The 20547-nt window shown below is 36.5% G+C and overlaps 1 protein-coding gene across 1 annotated transcript in view; it reads right to left on the bottom strand.

The window, feature by feature from the left end:
* Nucleotides 1-396: 396 nt before the first annotated feature.
* LOC124165368 overlaps nucleotides 397-20547 on the bottom strand; it is a 39876-nt gene continuing 19725 nt past the window's right edge. Inside the window, exons 4-6 of the mRNA XM_046542744.1 lie at nucleotides 19488-19764; nucleotides 16592-16728; nucleotides 397-1792 (exon numbers count right to left, since the gene is read on the bottom strand). Coding sequence (XP_046398700.1) covers nucleotides 1644-1792; nucleotides 16592-16728; nucleotides 19488-19764 — 563 coding nt within the window. The 3' untranslated portion in view covers nucleotides 397-1643. The remainder of the gene's footprint in view (nucleotides 1793-16591; nucleotides 16729-19487; nucleotides 19765-20547) is intronic.

Genomic DNA, 20547 nt, shown 5'->3' with positions numbered 1-20547 from the left:
GGAGAATATTCTTTATGTTTAGACTATTATTTCTTGAAGAATAATTCTCTTATTGATATTTTAATCAAAAAATCATGGCCATTGCTGGGCCAACGTATCGAAACTTTATTGACCTATTGTCAGGGCTTCTACGAAAATATATTAACAATTTATTGATATAAAATATGTGACAGACTGTTTCATCTCCTCTCACAGTAATTAAGAGTGCAAAAAAACTAGGAATTTTAATTAAATAACAAAATAAACAACGAAAATGTAATGCACCAGCTATTAACAGAAAAAAATATAGAAAGTTGACACTTACCTTTCATGCAAAGAGTTGCTATGGTTGCTAAGCTGCATCATTAAATATCAATTTACATTTATTAAATTATAATGAATTTAGCGTAAATTTTCTATATTAGATTTTATTTATTTTACAATATTAGATCGTTAACATATGTGCATTCAAGGCTTTACAATTCAACAATAATGTTTCCTCGATCTAAAATCAGTTCTCACGTCGTCTTCTACCTTTTTTTATGCCTATCAAATGACAATTTATGAAGTGCATCCAATAAATGAATGAATACTACTAGAAATTCATTCCTCATTTTTTTTAACTCGGCAATTACCGATAGATGTCTTCTTCATTGGAGTCTCTTCATTAATTTTCTTAAGAGATTGTTGTCCATTGTCATCAAGTTAACACTGTTATTGTCGATTTGGAAAAATGCCCACGTTTAATGTTCAGTTGATTTAGCTTTTGAACTTCCCTTCAATAGAAATATACATCTAGTGTTTTTAAATAATCCTTTCATAACCTGACTTCACTAATATGACTGACATATCATATTTGTTCATGTTAGTGGAAAAATACTTTTAAAACATTCAAAAATGCATTCTGTGCCACAGAGCGTTCACTTTTGTGTATTCAAGCTTTATTTTACAAAAAAGCCATTCATGTTTTGAACAATAATATCTTATCTGGCTAAAAATTACCTCATATACGTACATACATATGATTATTGACAGCACCAATTGAGAATACTTCTAGATTACAAAATAAGTACCTATCCATAAATAATGTTTTTATATTAGGTTCATATTTGCCATTTTTAAATTTTTATCTGATTGGTGAACTGAAAAAAATGATATTAAACGTGCACTTATCATACAAATGATAAAAAAACAGAAGACTACCTACAAGGATGACAATAGTTTTCAAATATTTTGAATCGAATGGTCTATGCCTGCAGGTTGCAGTCCATAGTGCTTACAACTCATATCACAAGATAAGTTAAGGATCCTCAAATATCGTATACGTAAACACTAAGTAACGATTATATACATAAAAAATTCAGTGGTTGGACTAGTGTTTGCACAAAGAGAATTCATGTCAGAGTAAGTTACATAAACCCCCTACCTAAAGTAAGCTTAATAATATCAGTGACGAAATTTCAGATCGTTTCCATAGGTTTAGTTTGTGTAACTACAGGAGATTAGAATGTGCATTACTTATTGAATTAAGTTGATAAGACTATTATTTTTAATTTACGTGCATTTAAAGTTTGTACGGCTCAGTAGTACCCATTTATTATAGAGTATTTGATCACAAATAACCACTTTAGGACTTTTTCAGCGGAGTTTTGCATCGATTCTTTTCATGATAAAATGTTGGCTTCCATCAGATGATCCGTGATTTTGTTTGTGAGAGCGCTCAGTGGCATAATAATGATGTACAAAATCATGCATTTCTCAATAACACTCGCGTGTGCAATGTGACCTGCTCCATTACTTCTGGAGTCCTGACCTGCAAAGTAAGGTAAGCGATTGTTAGTATTCGGTACTTTCTCTCTAAGGTCGAATAAGCACTAATATTTTAGTAATCATCTATATATATATATAAGAAAGTCGAAAATCGTGTTAGTTAGAACACTTATAACTCGAGAACGGCTGCACCGATTTCAATGAGATTTGATTCTTTAGATTCGCCTCAGGCGGGGTTTACATATAGGCTATTAAAAAAAGGATAATTTCACAAAAAATTCATCTCTTTCCTATGGACATGCTTTTAGGAGTTATAGTAACACAACAATTGATAAGTCGGTCAAAACTACAAATTAAATAATTTGTTTTGTTTTTACCACTTTAATAACTGAATTTAGTAACAATATAACATTTTAATTACTAAATATATTCAAAATATTAATTAAATTGAAATTACATTAAAAAACTTTAATTCGAGCTAATTGTAAGCCCAGCCGTGGCCCTGCTCGAGTTGACACTTCACTACCGTGTTTGTAAACAAATCTCCAAGCAATTGTTTACAAACGTAATGTCCGTGTTCCTGTCGAGGAATCGAGTAGTTTTAACTCATTTCCTTGGAATGAATACAAATTAGTTTCAGCGAAAGGTGAGCTCATTAACAAAGAGTTCCAGAATATGATTGATCACCAAAAGAATCAAAGATGGTTGATTTAGCGAGCAAGAACGAAGATGTGGATGACTAAAACGAGGTAAATTCAAATAGTTCGTACTCTGCATGGATTCGAATCTTTTAAATGTGTAACAAACGAAGACGAAATCACCAAATATCTATCTGAATATTTTAAGTCCTTGGACGTACCTGGCTTACCAAGGCACGATTTACAGCAAAGTGTAATTTCTGTGTTCATGATCTTTCGAAGCCTAAACCAACCATAACTATCCAACGGAACGTGTTTGGTGATTAAAATAATTGCTAATGAATGTGATTCACGCAACTTTACTCAAAGGAAAATTCAAAGGTGAGGAAGTCCTTATTCCGTAGATTCCATGATCTCAACTCATATGCCGTTTTGAGCTTAAACGTATTAAATTTCCAATTCGTGTTGCATTCGTGATAACGATTAAAAAATCGCATGGTCATTCTTTCAGTTTTTGTGTTGTTTGTGCTCATGTACTAATGAAAACCCATGATTTTCTCATGGTCAATTTAACGTGCATGTTCACGAGTCGATAAACCATCCTCTGTATTTCTTCCTTCGCTTCAAGTGCGTAGCTAGGATAGGGGGTTTTGGGCGCAGCTAATACCACGGGTCTGTAGGGTATAGAAAACTCGCTAAGGTAAGCGGGAAGTGTGGGGGCACTTCCCCCAGACATTTTTTAAGATAAATGGTTCAAAATAGTGGGTTTTGCGACTGTGTGAATAGTTAAATATGTTTTATTTGTTTGTCATCCGTCCCCCTAATATTAATGACAAAATCTTTCATAAAAAAATTCTCTAAGCTCTTGGGGGGGGGGAGTTTATCTCCCAAAACCTCCCCTCGCTGCGCCACTGCTTTGCTTCGCTATATTTATTTAGCTTCATCTTGCGCCTGATAACAAAACAAAAACTGTTGTTTATCAGAAGGTGCTTGACGCAAGATATTAAACCCGAATGTGTAGGGCTCACCGTGGTGCGTTAACGCATGCAGTACGTTTAAGCAGAGCATTTTTTCCAAACAGAGATACTGAAACTGGCGCGCCTTAGGTCATTTAATGCGAATGCTGCCTCATAGGGGCTTTTTTTGCACGATATTGAGCATCAGTCAAGCGTCGGTCTGGGGTTGTGTCAACCTCCCCCCTGAATGGGCCAAGTGTATGCAACAGACTTGGACCTAAAAACATTTTTTTACAGCTAATAACCAACCACAGCTAATAATAGCCAACAACTGAATGCGTATAATTTTTATTTCATGAACTGCTTTATTAAACCACAATGCCCAAAATTTCTTAACCTAAAATGTAAGAAAATTTGTTGAAAAAAATCCGCGTAAACGTGCTCCGATCCACCCTATGTAGATTCAATAAAGAAAATGTCTTTCTGACAAGCAATTTTGGTACTCATTTACGTAGTTTTATTGAATTTGTACCCTTATTTTATTATAATAAATTAAACATGATTAAAAACGATGCAGCCGCTCTTGATTTATAAATGGTGTAAGTAAACTGTAAGTTCATTGATTGTTAGGCGGTACGAAGTTCGCCGGGTCAGCTAGTATTCTTATAAAAGTGAGGACGCCATAAAATATTTTTTTCTTTCCTGCGATGAAGAATAAGGCGGGCATTAAAAGGTATTATCTGGAAAGGCTGGTTCGATTTTGAGCATGGTTTTAATGGAAATAGAATTACTTGCATTTACCCCACAGTTTACAGCAGGGGTCTTTAAAATACGGCCCGCGGGCCGGATCCGGCCCGCACACTCGTTTCAAGTAGCGCGCGATTCTCGCTCGTTTAACTCTGTGAGACGCCGCTTGGAGCATTGCAGCAATGCACTACACGTCAAAGTCGCCTTCAACTGTTCGTAAATAAGAAATACGACGCCGGATACTTCAGTAGACGTTGGTATCGAATACTTGTCATCGGCAAATTTGCAATCCGGCCCGCGGGGCGATTCGGAAATTGGAATGTGGCCCTCGTGGCCTAGTAAATTGGAGACCCCTGTTCCAGAGTCTTTCAATATCCTCTCCCGCATGGTAGTCTAAGTCTGAGGAGAAGATTTTAATGATTTTTTGCAGAATGTTCCTGCAGAATAAAAAACCCGGGGCGGTACGAAATAGCAATTTAATGGCAATATATAAACAGACTCTTCCATTCCGTTGCTAGGGTCAAGGAAAAGTGCGGAAGGAGCTATATTGACATGAGGATGCTATATTTCTGCGTCGCGGGCTGCATAAACCTTAACATTTTACTTTCCATCGGCAATATATCAAAAACTGAGGCCCATGGGGCACATAAGATAGTAAAATTGTCCTTCACATCCAAAATTTTATCACCCTGAGACGTTATGACGCCATTTAGTTTGATACTTGGATTCCGCCACTAGGTAGTGTCAGTACCCAAGTATTCACCACTCAATTTGGGAGACATATTACCTGACTTAAAAAGAATCCGAAAACTCCAGGGCCGAGAACAAAGTAGTTTAGCTTTAGTACCTGCTTTAGTACCTTTGAATCTGCTGCGCAAACATATCGCGTGCAAACTAAATTAAATTAACGGTATTTTTCCCAAAAGGGATGAGAATATTTTTTTCTCCAAAATTCGGAAATCATCGTTGCATCGCAAAGAAATAAAATCAGTTTTTCCTATTTTGCAACTGAAAAAGTAATTATCAATATGATGATACTTACCTCGTTCTTCCCGCTCAGAATTTTCAACGCTTTTGCGCGAGGGAACTAGCCACTGTCTCTGTGTGAATAATTCCACCTCTTCAGCGGAATTGTTTGTGTGTAATGTGTGCGATGGGGAAAATTGACGATACTAGTGCGAAGGGCACAGTGTAATTGAAGAAGAGATTCAATGCGTCTAGTGAGTGCGTGCAGTATACGCGAAACCCATAGATTACTAAACCTAGCGGACCAAGTGGCATCGGGAAGCGCCTGAATGGGCGGAACACATAATCACCCAACTTTGCTCGTAAAACAGTTACAGCAATGCCATATTTTTTTTCGTTTATTTTTTAATTCTTTCTATTTTTGCATTTTAAAAGCTTTGCACTTTAACAATTTTTCAGTCTTTAAAATGTTTTTCCTTTTGATAACTACGTATTTAATTTTTTATTGATCGATTAATTTATTATTTTTTTACAATTTATTTTTAATTATTGTCAACCGTGGATGTAAGCCAACAGCAAAGATAATAACAAGCATAATGGGAGTATTGAACAATTGAAATTAATTTGGTTGAAATACCTAAAAGGCTTTACGTAAATAATACCCGGGAAAGAGTTACTTTGTTTTACTCTCAACCGTGGATGAAAGCCAACAGCAAAGATAATAATATAATAGGAGTATTGACCAATTGAAATTAATTTGGTTGAATTGCCTAGAAGTCTTTACGCAAATAATACCCGGGAAAGAGTTACTTCGATTTGCTGTCAACCGTGGATGAAAGCCAACGGCAAAAAAAATAACAAACATAGTAGGAGTATTGAACAATTGAAATTAATTTGGTGGAACTACCTGGAAGGATTTACGCAAATAATAACCGGGAAAGAGTTACTTCGATTTAGAATTTGAGATTGATGTTCGATATATTTTGGCCCATAGTTTTTCGGTCGTGCCTAGATACGATGCGGTTTGCTGTTACGCCCCTAAGGTGTCCTTGAGTCAGTACATGTTGCAAACTTGATGGTGCACTTGTTAATTGACCTCCGGCATTAGTGTCAGAGGCGGCGGGTGGCCTTTGCCTTTATCCTTAGCAAGTAACGGGGGAGGCGTGGGAACAAAAGCTGTGGATGTGTGTGAAGACGGGGATGGAAAATGGGGCCGCACTCGGAATTCCTTCGCTTCGTTGGTTGGGAGAGAGGGGAAGGGAGGGACAGGGGTTTGCTTGTGATTGTGGTTTTCGCACTTGGGTGTAAGGAAGAAGGGTTGAGTCTAACGGTGGCGTAAGGGAGGGAAAAGACGGGAGTGAAAGACGCAAGGGGAGGCGGATAGGGGCGGGGAGAACTGAGGAGATTGGCGCACTGAAAGGGGTTTGTCCGTAACGGCGATGGAGATTTGCGACACGCCTGCGAAGCTGGGAATGGCCTTAGTTGGCCAAAGGGAAGGAGCGAAACGACCGGCCCGAAACTAGGATGAATGCGGCTCGCAGATAACGCCCGGGAGTGATGCGTGGGCCTTCTTTTCATGTTTGTTTTATTTTTTCAGTTTGCGCATTCTGCGTTATTTGGTGGGCATATATCCTTCGCAAATAAACAGGGGTAACGGCTATGCGTGAAATTTTATCCTACCTATTAACTGCATGAAAGTAGTTCAGTGAAAGTTATGCATTTCAGTCAACATGAGTCCAAGTCATTTTTATTTGGGTTGTATGCTTATTGCATGCTTTTTATACGGCGGGTACTCTTAAGTTAAATAGAGCAGGTGAGAGAGGATGTAAAGTAGAAAAATCAATTAGGAGTTAAGAGATAAACTGCTAGCGAGAAATAAGGAATGGGTGATGATTCGCAGCTTTTTATAAAATCAAAAAGAAAATCCTTACCTCATCAGTTGTAGTGTTTGGTGGAATTTATGAATATTGTAATTTCTATGCGTTAAAAACCCTAAAAGAGAGGCTTCATAGGCCACATGATGAGGCATAAAGTGCAGGTGGGCTGGAAGAAGGGCTGGGAACGTCTCCAATTGACACACAGGTCAGATAATTAAGGATGTCAAAGAGAAGAAATACTTCACTATAAAAAGGCTAGCTGACAAGAGAGTGGAATGGAGAGCTGTGACAATCCAATCTTAAGATTCTTGAATAACGACGATGACCATCGCCAGTGGCGCAGCGAGGAGGGATGTTCGGGGGGTTCAGACCCCCCCTCCCCCGAAATATAAAAACACAATTACTTCCCTTCATAAAATAAATCAAAATATTAAAAAATCGTGAATCCATAGAAGATTTATTAGACAAATGAAGTTTTTTCGACTTGAAAGGTGTTAAAATTAGTTTAAAACGCTCTACTTGCTATTCTGTTTTTCAAAAATTTCCCCCCTGGTATTCGAGCTAACCCCCCCCCGGACGAAATTCCTGGCTACCCCACTGACCATCGCAGTGACAAGATTGCACAAAAGGTATTTCGATGTACCAATAAAAATGAAAGCACTTATGACCTTATCCTAAAAAAGAATTTTCGTGGGTTTTTGATCCCTTGAGTCTCTCTCTAGCTGCTTCCTAAATGCACCGTGAGAACAGTAACTCACGCAATTAAACTGTTTAGTGGAGTTGAGATATATTGAACAAAAGGATGTAAACTCTACCTTAAAGATCGCCGCAATTAAGGATTTACCATCCAAATAAAAAAGAATTCCTTTAGGTATGCTATCCATTATATATATGAAAATTACATTATAAACTCCTTGATATTCCTCGATCAGGTATATAATACAAATATAACCCAGGTTAGGTACACGCAGTATAGAGCACAATGAAAGACATAAAAGATTCACACGACCAATTTTTTGGTGCCATTATCACTTCCTTGGAGATAGGATCAAGAGTAAAAATTGCATTATTTATATACACATTACTAGAGAATTTTCGTGGAAATAGTACTTCCATAAAATCGATTTCAGCGGACGGCTGGGTCTACTGCCAATTCCATAAGGTCAACATGGACTATTGCAGATGATTTTCACCCCGTATAATATTAATTTTAATTTTTATTTTCGTGATTTTCGTATTGTTTACATTAATACTTGAACTCCCAGGAATTGGATTCTTTGCATAATGGCGTCAGCTAGCACCCAACTTTTGGAATATGTTAAAATATTCCACTTGCGTGTCTTCACAGCGGCGCAAATGTGATAATGAAGACGACCTCGTTTTCAAACCCCTTAACACGGCAATCATCCACTTTCTTCTCAATGCTGGGTTGATTGGCATGCTTTCAAAATCCTTCCCCGGGGTAGATATACTCGTACAAGAACACCGCGGATCAAATCAACATTTCCTCAACGTCTTTTTACATGGGATTTCTTTTGATGAAATACTGCCTTCCATTATATAGAATTTTTCGAGCAAGCTATTCTTTTGCCCACAGTGTACATTTTATAAATATATATAGTGTACATTTTTCAAAAATATCAAAGAGCTTTGAAAATCGCTCGTTAAAAACAACAAAATAAACTAAAAAAATGCGAAAGATGAAAATCTGTGATCTGTGATGGCTCTGCGTGCAAGTTATGTCACATATCGTAAAACATAGAAATAGTCCGATTCAGCAAAAATGAAATGACGTGGATTTTAGTGATAAGCAACAATTACCGATTTATGACATGGCCTTGCAATTTGAAATTTAGTACTTTTGGGTGGTACAGATAATTTGACGAATTTCCCAAAAAAGTGAGTAAATGACCTTTTCTTACGATTTAGGAATTGTCTTTCGGTTTTATCTAAATCCTATTTCCCCTGAATTAGCTTCTTGGTATGTGTGCTAGCTGACGTCTCATATAAAAAATATCGTAGTGTGGTCGTGTGTTTCAGTGCAATTACAATTTCGCAGATTTTAATCACTACATAAATATATTCCTTGTCTACACAAGGGAGAGCATTAGTAGATTGGTGGGTTGAGCTCTTGGTTACTGATCGAGGAGTCCCGGGTTCATATCTCTGTTAAAGCATTCGCATACCCTCAAGCAAAATCCTTGAAGTGTGATGTGGCCGAGGTAAAGGAATTCACTCGCCTACCCTAAATGTGTGTTATACACGCTCCTGTTGCTTAGTTCGGAGTGAGCTTTACCTTCACCAATCCACATCAACTTTCAGGTTGAATCATTAAGTGGGAATCGATATAAGATTTGAAATTTACCAATTTTGGTTAGTACAAATTTATTCAACGCAGTTTATTTAAATCGAGCAAATACTTTATTATATTTCTCAGTATGCATTAGAATTATAATTATTGTAACGTTTACGCTGAATGTAGAGTTAAGTGGCAAGAACCTATTTGTTACATCTTCAGCCAGTTACTTTCCCTAAAGCGACTCGCGCAGTGTAAATTTTCAGTTTAAGAACTTCGAAGTGTTAATCCAACAATTAAAAAGTATCCTTAGAACCCGTGACCCTTAGCTATTATTGACCCTAGTCAAAAAGCCAACACGTGCTCACTTTTGTGACATGATACCTAAAATGTTCACTTTTTTATCCTTGCGGCGACTTATGCATTAAAATCTGTGTGTAACATGCAGCACACTCCAATGAGCCCTTATAGAGGGATCTCAACTACTTACTGGAAATTTAGTCAATACCAAAACTGAATTATGCTTGAGTCCTACGTGAAGTGCCGAGGGATTTTCAGCTGCCATATTACTTTAAATCACGTAAGATATTTGCATCAGTACCTATCTTATATATCGGCAAAATTATTTTATGTGAATCTAATCAATATCTTTTTTTGTGAGATTTATTATTCCAATTTTTGTTACGCAAAAAGAACATTTGAACTAAGAGAAAACTATCTCGCCTGATGGAACCCATTTTTTTACTTGATCTTCAATACTTTTATACTATGGTTTCAAGATACATTATTCATCATTTTTCCTCTATAATAATGCTATTTTTCTAATTCTAAACGTAATTATGTAAACTAATGAGTGTAAAAATAATGCTATGGTAGTTAAGAAAGCTTCCTCAGATCTTTACCTAATGCGGTGCCTTTCATGAGGCACTTTTTTAAGCGCTTTTTTAAAACTTGCTTCGTCTGTTTATGCCTAAATTTATGTTTATGTTAAATGCCTGGTTTATCGATGGAATCTTGTGATTTGGTTTTAACCCATGTCCCATTGTCGGATCGGCAGGAAATTTTGCGCGCTTACTTCCTTCTTATGACAAATTAATTATTCAATAATCTGCATTCGGATTTTCTTCCACTGTACTATAACTAAACTTCCATTTGGAAGATAATTATAAGGTTCACCAATTAATGGCGATATTTATGCATTTTTTTGGCAGTTCTGATTTTGTCTATTACATGATTCACCACTAAATAGTTGAGAAAATAAGGAAAGATTAAGCAACACGATTTTTCCAAATGTAATATTTAACCCTCTACAAAGTATAAAATACGCTTTTCACCAGTCGATGATTTTATTAGTTTTAGATGTTAATATTACGTGCATTGCACTCCAATCAGGTTTTTCATACAATTTCCAGGAAGCCTAATCAGCACCCACGCTTTATTTTCCGACGGAGAAAAAGCTAATTTTTAACTTTTCAGTGCATTTAATACTAATTTTTATTTTGTTTTTACTATGCTAATTAATTCAGTTGCATATCTTCTCTCCTATTCCTGCGTAGAATTCCTCCTTCTAGTTTTAGACGTAATATTTCCGCTTGTTTCTATGATGTCAAGAGCTTACCACTCTGGAGCACGGCTCAGATGCTAAATAGGTTTAATGGCCACCTTTAATGCCGTGAAAACGGTGAAAAAGGGTCTAGCGACCCAATTCCGCTCGTCTAGGGAATCGTCTGGTAGACGGCTCAAAAAGAAACGACCTTGAATCGGCGAGAGGGAATCAAGGTCATTAAATTCGCCTCCGCCTTCGTCAAAGTAAAGAAAATGCTAGCAAAATAAGAGCTATGTGAAGACGATGTGAGGGTTTCGTGCACAGAAAGGACTCAAAACGACACAAATGAACTTGCGCTAAAACTGACGCTAGCACTAGCGGCAATAATTAAAATTGGTGTTGAATGCACGAAAAATGAAATTTACCATGGAAAAAAATTATTTTTCTTACCATGGTACCGAACTCGCCTGTACCATGTGCCTTTCAGGAATCCAGCTAACAGTAACACCACCCAGATGCCAGGTGGAACTGACAGCATACCTTACTGGCAATTGGGAGATCCGGGATTGAATTGCGGCCAAACCAAATGATTTTCACGGCGATTTCATCCTTGGTTTCTGTTTTTCCCCGTGCACGTGACTTCTTACAAAATTACTTCTTCCATGCGGTGCTTAAAATAAAGAACGCATGAGGAAAGCATCAGTTTTTAGAGATATTGAACAGAAAAAGTGGAATACGAGTTGATGCCCTCCCGGAAAATTATGTTGAGCAACTGTTTTCAGGTTTTCAAATGGGTCAATATCTGCATTGCCTCAAACGTTTTTGTTCCCAAAGTTTCGGTTAACAACAGCGCGGCCAGCATCGTTTTGGCTATCAATGTCTCGGCTTTGAACGTTTTGGCTCTCGACAATGCGGCTTTCAACACTTAGGCTCTGAACGTATCGATTCTCAACGCTTCAACTCTCAATGTTTCGGCCCACAACTGGGACACCAACATCAGGAAATTAACCCTCAGCCTTTACGCGCCGATGAGGTTAGCGCATTTTGGGTATTTTTACGCATTTTGATTACTTCTAATATTAAAAGCACTTTGAATATTTTTCTCTTCCATTCATTAAAAAATAAAGCATATTAATATGCAAATTTCTTCATAAATGCTTTGAATAATTTTTCTTGAGGAATTGCATACTATAATGTTCTCGGTCGAGGAAAAATTACAGAAATAGAATTCCAAAGTATGCCACGAGTGAATCCATCAGTCTATCACCAGAGAACCACCTGTACGCAGTAAACGCGCTATTTCGAATTTTCCAAAAATGCGGCAAAATCCCCACTTATCGTGTAACTAAGGGTTAAGAGTGCTGTAGTCAGTAATTTCCCTGGTGATGTTCATGGTGAAACAAAAAACCAAGTACTGTTTCAAATACTTTTTTTTATTTTCTGTCAACTATTATCAACGTCTATACCGTCAAGACGAACAGTTTGTTTCTTTTGTTTCACCATGAAATTTCATCGTTCAACCAAGTAACGCCCAAATCAGTTGATTTTATTCCTTGGTGATGTTACCCGTGTCGGGAGCCAAAGTTTTGGAGTTTTTGATGCGATTGGAAACCCAAAAGAGTGTCCTAAGTAGAAGTAAACTCTCTCGCTTACTTTATATCATTCATATTTCCCGCTACATCCGTTAACAAAAAACACAATAGGTATAGTACAATGGAACATTTATCGGGCAAAATCATAGAATAGAGTTACTAATGTATTTGCAGGGTGTCATCCGTCATTATTATCAACATGATCAATAATAAGAACAACTACTTCGAAAAATACATCACTCTCTTCCACTTTCTCACGAATAGAAAATTTAGTCTTTAAACAAATTTTTCGTACGTAGAGGATTGAATCTTTTAATTGTGGTGTGGAAATTTGCTTAATATAATAACAATACAATGGTAATGGAACTTCAGTAATCAATCAAATGTTTAGCCCCCATGGCTTTACATAACCAAATTTCAGAGAAGTTGAGTGTATTTAGCACCAAATTTAGAGTATTTTAAATTGTTCTTCAAACAATCAAAATATTACTCTTTAACTTTGATAAAACTGAAATATTTTTCAGTAGTTCCCATGAAATTATTTATTTAATCAGAACCAGCTTTATTAAATAGTGATCCTAATGAACTTGGCGGAATATTGTGAGAATTGTGAAAAGGCATTGATATAAATCTGTTAAATAAATAATTTTGTTAATTTTCCATTTGCCTGGTAACCTTTGGTTATCCCCATACAGGCATTTATTTTTGGACATCCTAAAGCTTCCATCTATTGTTTAACATGTTATGAAAAATACCATAAGGAAGCAATAAATTATTATCATTACATCACAATACTTGTTTGAAGGGTTGTCCAGTGGAACGTGGTAGCAAAGAAATTGTTAGCCTGTAATTATCTTCCATTGCCTTATATTATTATTATCATAATTGCTTTCTTATGTGAATTATTGCCTGTTCTCTTATTATTTACCTTTTCCTTCAAAATTTTAACTCCTGTTTTATGCAATGCGTTGTAAATACATTGGTTGGATTAATAATGCATAATTAGCAATGAGATGAATCTGTCCTGGCTTTATATCCTTCAAATTATTCAATGGAAATCATCATTTTATTGTTCGCCCCAAAAGTACGTATCTTTTTACTTATCAAGGCAGTTTAAAGGGGAACGTTTTAATTTTTACTAGTTTTAATTTTTGTAATATTTTTTGGGGAAATGCAAATGGAGTTAATTCATATTTTCTAATAATTGTTCTTGCGTAGATAGATTAATATGCGTAACCATTATAGGAGAATGTGGTATTTAAATGGGTGTATTTCTACTGTATTCTTAATGCTCCTTGTGATACTTAGTAGGTTTAATGAAGAGTGATTGTACATACAAGAGATGAGGTCACTTGCGCATAATTTAAGTGTCACGTACCCAACCAAAACGTTACAATACATTGCATCTATTTATCTCCGGAGAGTTGCAATTCGTCATCCTTTGAATCGTTTTTCATCGGATAATTCCAGCGACGTTACGAGATACAGCTGGGTCACTGGGCTTACTCCCGTGATTTAAAGGTGCACATCCTTCTTTTGATACCAATCGAATGATGCCATCTAGGTCAATGTAGTTGTTAGGGACATTTTAATAGAACCTTTCTCTTCGTAAGTCTTTTTAAGTAATTGCCACAACATCATCATGCATTTCCGTCTGAATTGTTGAAAGTGTTATAAATACTTTGGAAAAATTTGTTTTGTAGTTTATTTTGGGATATATAATCAAAGTAGTAGATTTTTTTGACAATGGAAGAATTTATAAGAGCATGGGTGGATTTTGATTGCTATTTGAAAGTCTTTCGGGTGATTGTTTTTCTCTAGGATAATTTACATTGTTTAATCAGTTGAAAATGGTGAGCATCAAAATAATACTGATATGTTTAGTTAAAGAAAATATATTTATTTGTAATTCTTCGTTAAAACTTTCGCGGGTGCTCGTCATGTTGAATTAAAACTTTTGGGCTATGTCGCCGCGTCAGATTTTGGGTGGCCCCAACGTTTCCCGACCGATGCTGGTCGCTTTCTCAAGGGAATCTGAAGAGGTGGGATTTAAAATTGGTATATATAGGTATACGTGTCAGGTGGTGGGGGGAGGGGAGTGAGAGGTTGGAGGAGTAGGTTGTCGATTATTTTTGCCGATTACGGGTTGCCAAGTACGGCTGATTTTAAGGCCAGTGTCTCTGTTAAAGTTGTTTTTCTCCTCTTTAGATATTTCTATTGCTTCTCTTACGAGTCTCTGTTTAAAGCCTTTCACTCTCGCAACAATTTTTGCTTCCTTAAGGTCGATTGTGTGGCCCAGCGCTGCGTGTTCGGCTACTGCGGACTTCGTTGACTGCCCCAGTCGAATTGCTCTCTCGTGCTCCTCTAGACGTGTTTTAACCGATCTGCCTGTTTCGCCGATATAGTTCTTCCCACAGGTCTGGCAAGGAATTCGGTATACCCCTTCGACTTGTAGTGGAGTTCTATCCTTGACGGTTTTCAATAGATGCTTTATCTGTACGTGAGGCGAGAATATTGTCCTTATCTGGAATTTGCGTAGGATATTTCCTATTCTGTCAGTCAGACTGACAGAATAGGAAATATCCTACGCAAATTCCAGATAAGGACAATATTCTCGCCTCACGTACAGATAAAGCATCTATTGAAAACCGTCAAGGATAGAACTCCACTACAAGTCGAAGGGGTATACCGAATTCCTTGCCAGACCTGTGGGAAGAACTATATCGGCGAAACAGGCAGATCGGTTAAAACACGTCTAGAGGAGCACGAGAGAGCAATTCGACTGGGGCAGTCAACGAAGTCCGCAGTAGCCGAACACGCAGCGCTGGGCCACACAATCGACCTTAAGGAAGCAAAAATTGTTGCGAGAGTGAAAGGCTTTAAACAGAGACTCGTAAGAGAAGCAATAGAAATATCTAAAGAGGAGAAAAACAACTTTAACAGAGACACTGGCCTTAAAATCAGCCGTACTTGGCAACCCGTAATCGGCAAAAATAATCGACAACCTACTCCTCCAACCTCTCACTCCCCTCCCCCCACCACCTGACACGTATACCTATATATACCAATTTTAAATCCCACCTCTTCAGATTCCCTTGAGAAAGCGACCAGCATCGGTCGGGAAACGTTGGGGCCACCCAAAATCTGACGCGGCGACATAGCCCAAAAGTTTTAATTCAACATATATTTATTTGTATTTATATTTATATTGCAGTCCATCTCTCCGCTTGTACTTTAGGCCTTATATTAGTAATTTTAATATGTGATATCAATAATACCTGATTTATTTTCAGTTACTTAGGCAATGATAGAGTAATATTCTAGTTAGTTAAGAACTCCTATCCCATTGAAGAAAATTCAAAGACTTAGCAGCGGGTGTACTCTTTTCGAGCTATTCTTGTGCCTTTGACGGTAATACTTAACAGAAGATATTTGAACATGTCTTAGTCAACAAATATTTTATTTCAGCAGTTGATGTCGTAAATTTTGATTTGAAATAATTAGTATATAGGTTAAGACATTAAGATGCTGAAAATATATTGATATTTTTTTAATAATTGGTAAATAATTTTTTATAAAAAAATAATTGGGAAATGACATAAATTCGCAATATTCACAAAGTCCATTTCTTAAATTAAGTTTTCATTGTGTAGTCCTTGGCTGAAGTAAATGTTTTCATTTTAACTCCAACCTTCTACCGATTCAAAATATGTATTCTCCTTGCCCCTTAGTCATGTACACGCCGTCAGTAGCATAGGTTGGTGATACATAGAAAGTTGATTTAGACTATGTTTGGTTGAATAATAACATGCTAGTAAATTTTGAGCAAATGCAAAATTTGAAAAAATCTTTAATTTCAATTCACGATAGGTTTCAATATATTTTAAATACTATAAACTTGTATATAAAACAGAATTTATTTACACTGGTCGTGAAGTGGTATTAAATTGTTTTGGAAGTTTTCCGTTAACTTTAAAATGTTCAAATGGAGTCAAAGGCTTGCATCAGAAAATTCCATACGCAGGTTTTTACCCATTTAGAAAAAATAATGTTCAAATTCTTAATAGCATAATGCATATGAAGATGATGCAAAATGTTTTGAAAATCGGTCGCGAAGTGGAAATTTTATTTTTTGTTTTCATTAAATTTATTTTCTATGTAAAGAGATAATGGAAACCCTTATTGATATGCTTGGTCTCAAAAATATTTAAATTATAAACCTACCACGAATTATTTTTATGCGCACTGCTTCCGAAGATGCTTCTCCCAGCGAGCATGTATAATTTCCTTCGTCCTCCGCCTTGATGTCATGGATCGTCAAAACCACTGATGCGTTCCTTCCATCGGCACTTGATGTGGGCCTGCCAAAGGAAAACAATATGAAGTTTGTTTTAAACATTTACAGCTTTTTCCATGAGAGAAGTTTTAATCAAGTGTAAAGACTACAGAAATATAATTTTTAATCATGTGTAATAATTTGAGCCTGCCGTCTCAAAGGTGGTGAAATAAACATGCATTTCCATGTGAAAAATTTGGCAGGACGGGGAATCAAACCAGGGAAATTAGGCTTGTTTAAGCTTTTCTTATGGAAAAGTATGTAAATTATACATACTTTCACACAGCCTGTTATAATTATTACACATTTTTTCAACATATTAACGAAGCGATAAATATTTAAAGGTATAAAACCTTTATTTCCAATGTTCACTGACTAATTTCAAATTATAATAATTCATTACTTGTTATGAAAATATTATACATCTCTATGATAGTGAGAATAAAGCATGAAATATGCTTACTAGCATGTATAAATGTATTCTTAAATTCTCTGACAGTCCAAAGGCAGATCGAGACGCACTGGCTACATCATCAATTCTATCGAAAATTCAAACGTCGGTATTGAGAGACGAATAATAGTGATCCATAGTGCTCATTGGCCAACCGTGTTATGTACGATTATCGAGCTTCATGCAGCCCGAGACTTTTCCTGAATTATCTCGCAGTGCTGCGTAACTTGAATTGTTTTCAGCTCCTTCTTAGGCATGTTACAGTCACTAAAAAATTTTTGGACGAGTACAATATCTTATCTCCCTCTCGTGTTTCATGCAAGAAGTAAATCGCATTTCAAAGATGCTCCTAACTTGAGATATTCTAATCTAATGAACTTTCTTTGGCCTAAAATGAGATTTAATGAATGATAACGAGAAAAATAGCTATTTTACTGTTCTTTATTTAGTGCTATATATTCTATATTTTGCCAAATAAGTTACAGCCGTTATATCACCAATTTTGGTTAAAGAAAATCTGGTGATTGTGATATATGTTCATATAAAATATTTTAATATCTATAAAATATTTTAAGTCACAGTAAAGTCGACTGAGAATTATGGAATTATATAAAGACATCGTCCTCTAAATTAATTGGCATTTTTGAAATTCGAGCACATATTAATGTGAACTGCAATTCATATTCTGAAGATTAAAAAGTGGTCTATTAATTTAAAAGTAAGGCGTTTTTTTGCCCAATGGTGAAGGAGAGACATATTTAGAGCTAATTGGCCTTATGATTTTTCCGCCGTACGACGAACAATCTTGAGTCTCCATGCCGAACGAGAATTTTCCTGCTTCCACTTCTCGCTGCGTCAAGAACAGTGAATCAACCTCAGCTCTTTTATATGCATCTTTCATCAAATAATTGTTGTAGAACGACGAAAACGCTTTCTTTCATTAGGCGAGTGATTAATTTCGATTTCGTCCAATTTTGCTTCTTCAGAGCAATTTTTATCCATGGAGGACAGGCATATATATTTTTATAAATTAATTTGGGAAATAAATGATATCTTAAAGCGTCTTTAAATCTCAGGTGTAGGGATTTAGATATTTAGTTGAGTTAATAATGAAAGTTTACCTAAGTCTCCGAGAAAAATTGTTATCTTACTTTTCTCGTCCGTGAGTCTTTCATATTTTCCTAAAACATTTAGTGATTATAAAACATGCAATTCAATGCAGTGAAACTGTATTGTCGTGACAGACGTTAAAATACTAATGCATATTTACTCGTTGACTTCACAAAATTCCTTTACCAAAATTTTGCTGAGGTCATTATAGAATTTCAAGATCAATTGAAGTTAATGACTGAGAATGTGGCTAAAATAATGTAGGAATACTTGAATTTTTATTCTCTTAAGCTTTAAAGTTAGATTTTAAGGCCTTTTCTATTTTCCATTGGGGGAAGGAAAGGAAGGAAAGTGATGATGTAATTTTTGCTAACGGCTTCCGGGTGCAGCTGCGTGTTGCGCTTTGTCGTGCAAGCGCAACAAGCAGCTGCACCCGGAAGCCGTTAGCAACGATGACTCTCGCTGCGTAAACCAACGTTCAAAGCTGATGATGTAATCGATTGTATGGTTTGTTCTAATCATTAACAATTAGTAAATAATGGAGGAAAATAAATGAATACACAAAAATAGTAAATTTTCTAATAAACATCGCAAGGATTTGATTATATATTGCTCACAAGACTCAATCGATTCCGATGATGACGAAGTGAAAACGACCGTGAAGAAGTGGTTGACTAATCAGGCGGCAAGCTTCTTTGACGATGGCATACAAAATCTGGTCCCAAGATACGATAAATGCCTCAATAGTAATGGGAACTATTTAGAAAAGTAGAGTAAAGTATGGCCTTTCAAGTGAATAAATTATTTTTGAAAATAAATTAGGTACTTATTGTTTTTATGTCAAAACGGTACTTACTTTAAAAACATGCCTCGTATATTTATTTGGCTTCACGACCTATTCCCGAAAAAAACTGTGCCGAGGTTATTACACTATCTTTGGATTCTAGTTATTGTAGAAATAATGGCTGCTAATTTTTCACACAATATTCACTAAAACCAACTAGTTTCCACACCCACTGAGACATACTCTAAGGAACAAGGATCTTCTACAAAGTTGAGCCAGCAAGAATTAAATCATCTTTAGATTAGTTGAAGATTATGTGCTCAGAATATTATAGAGATTCTTGAAATATTTATTATCCTGGGATTTAAATTCCAAAATTCAAGAGTTTCTTTTCAACTGTTTAATGGGCGAAAGAGAGTGATTCTAAGTGCTCATTGACCTGATGGTTTTATCCACCGTGCTCCGAACGATTCTTGAGCCTCCGTGCCGCCAGAGAATTTTCCTCGCGACTCCTTGGAGCGCCGTGGACCTCAAATCGTGCTCTGCTCCGCTGTGCACATCTCTCCCCTCTTCCGTCGCCGCGTCGACGTCATCCGCAGCGCCGTCTTCCTCTTGCAGCTGAGTCGCGAGGCACGTCAGTTTCACCTCGCTCCCGGCTTTGTAATGCCTCTCCAGCAGCTCGTTACGATCCTCGTCCACTATCTTCAACTCGGGTGCTCGTGGAAAGAAAAAGAGATTGGGAGGGAAAAATATTTTCTGAATGCAGTACCCACTCTCTCTCTCTTGATGAAAGGTGTTTTGATAGAAATCCTGTGGAGAGTCTTGACTTTAGGGGGGAAACGGCCCATTTTTCCTTCCTTCCCTCAGTTGTAGTGGAGCGATATTTTATTTCGCATTGTGAGCTAGTTTCGCCCATTTTCTCGATTCTCCGAGACTCCTATTAAATAAAATGTTCCCTCTCCACACTTGTTGGTGCTAATAAAAGTATGGCTTTTGTAGACGCTCAAGCGTGAAGAGAGAAGGGAGGAAGTTTGAAAGGAGTCTCTGCAACGGGTTGTATTGCTCCATTTAAAACCAAGCAGGAGAATGCGAAATAATAGGAAAATATGCCTTGAAAGACAATCATCCTGTTTATCAGTATTACGCCGATTAATATTGATGTTAATGCTTGCATAAAGTGCTGGGATTAAATGGCTTATGCTTTTTAATTGTTCTTATTATTTGTAATGGAAAAGCAACACTACACCTCAATCCTTTTCATGAAAGTTGGTTACCTGGTCAAAAATTACCTTAATCCTTTTTAAGACCCTCTCTAAAGAAGTAATTGTTTTCATCCATAAACTTAGTTCAACTTTTGATAATAGGGCTTGCTAAATCCTTTCATCATGTCAATTATAATTGCAATGACCTTCAGGGAATTTTTACACCATATTCATATATCTGCCCATAATAACAAGAGTACATCACAAGATTAATTTTGTGAAAGCTATGAAATTTTA

Source organism: Ischnura elegans, chromosome 9 (assembly GCF_921293095.1).
Source record: "Ischnura elegans chromosome 9, ioIscEleg1.1, whole genome shotgun sequence".
In the NCBI taxonomy this organism is placed as follows: Eukaryota; Metazoa; Arthropoda; class Insecta; order Odonata; family Coenagrionidae; genus Ischnura; species Ischnura elegans.
This window is presented reverse-complemented; position numbering and strand designations above follow the sequence as displayed.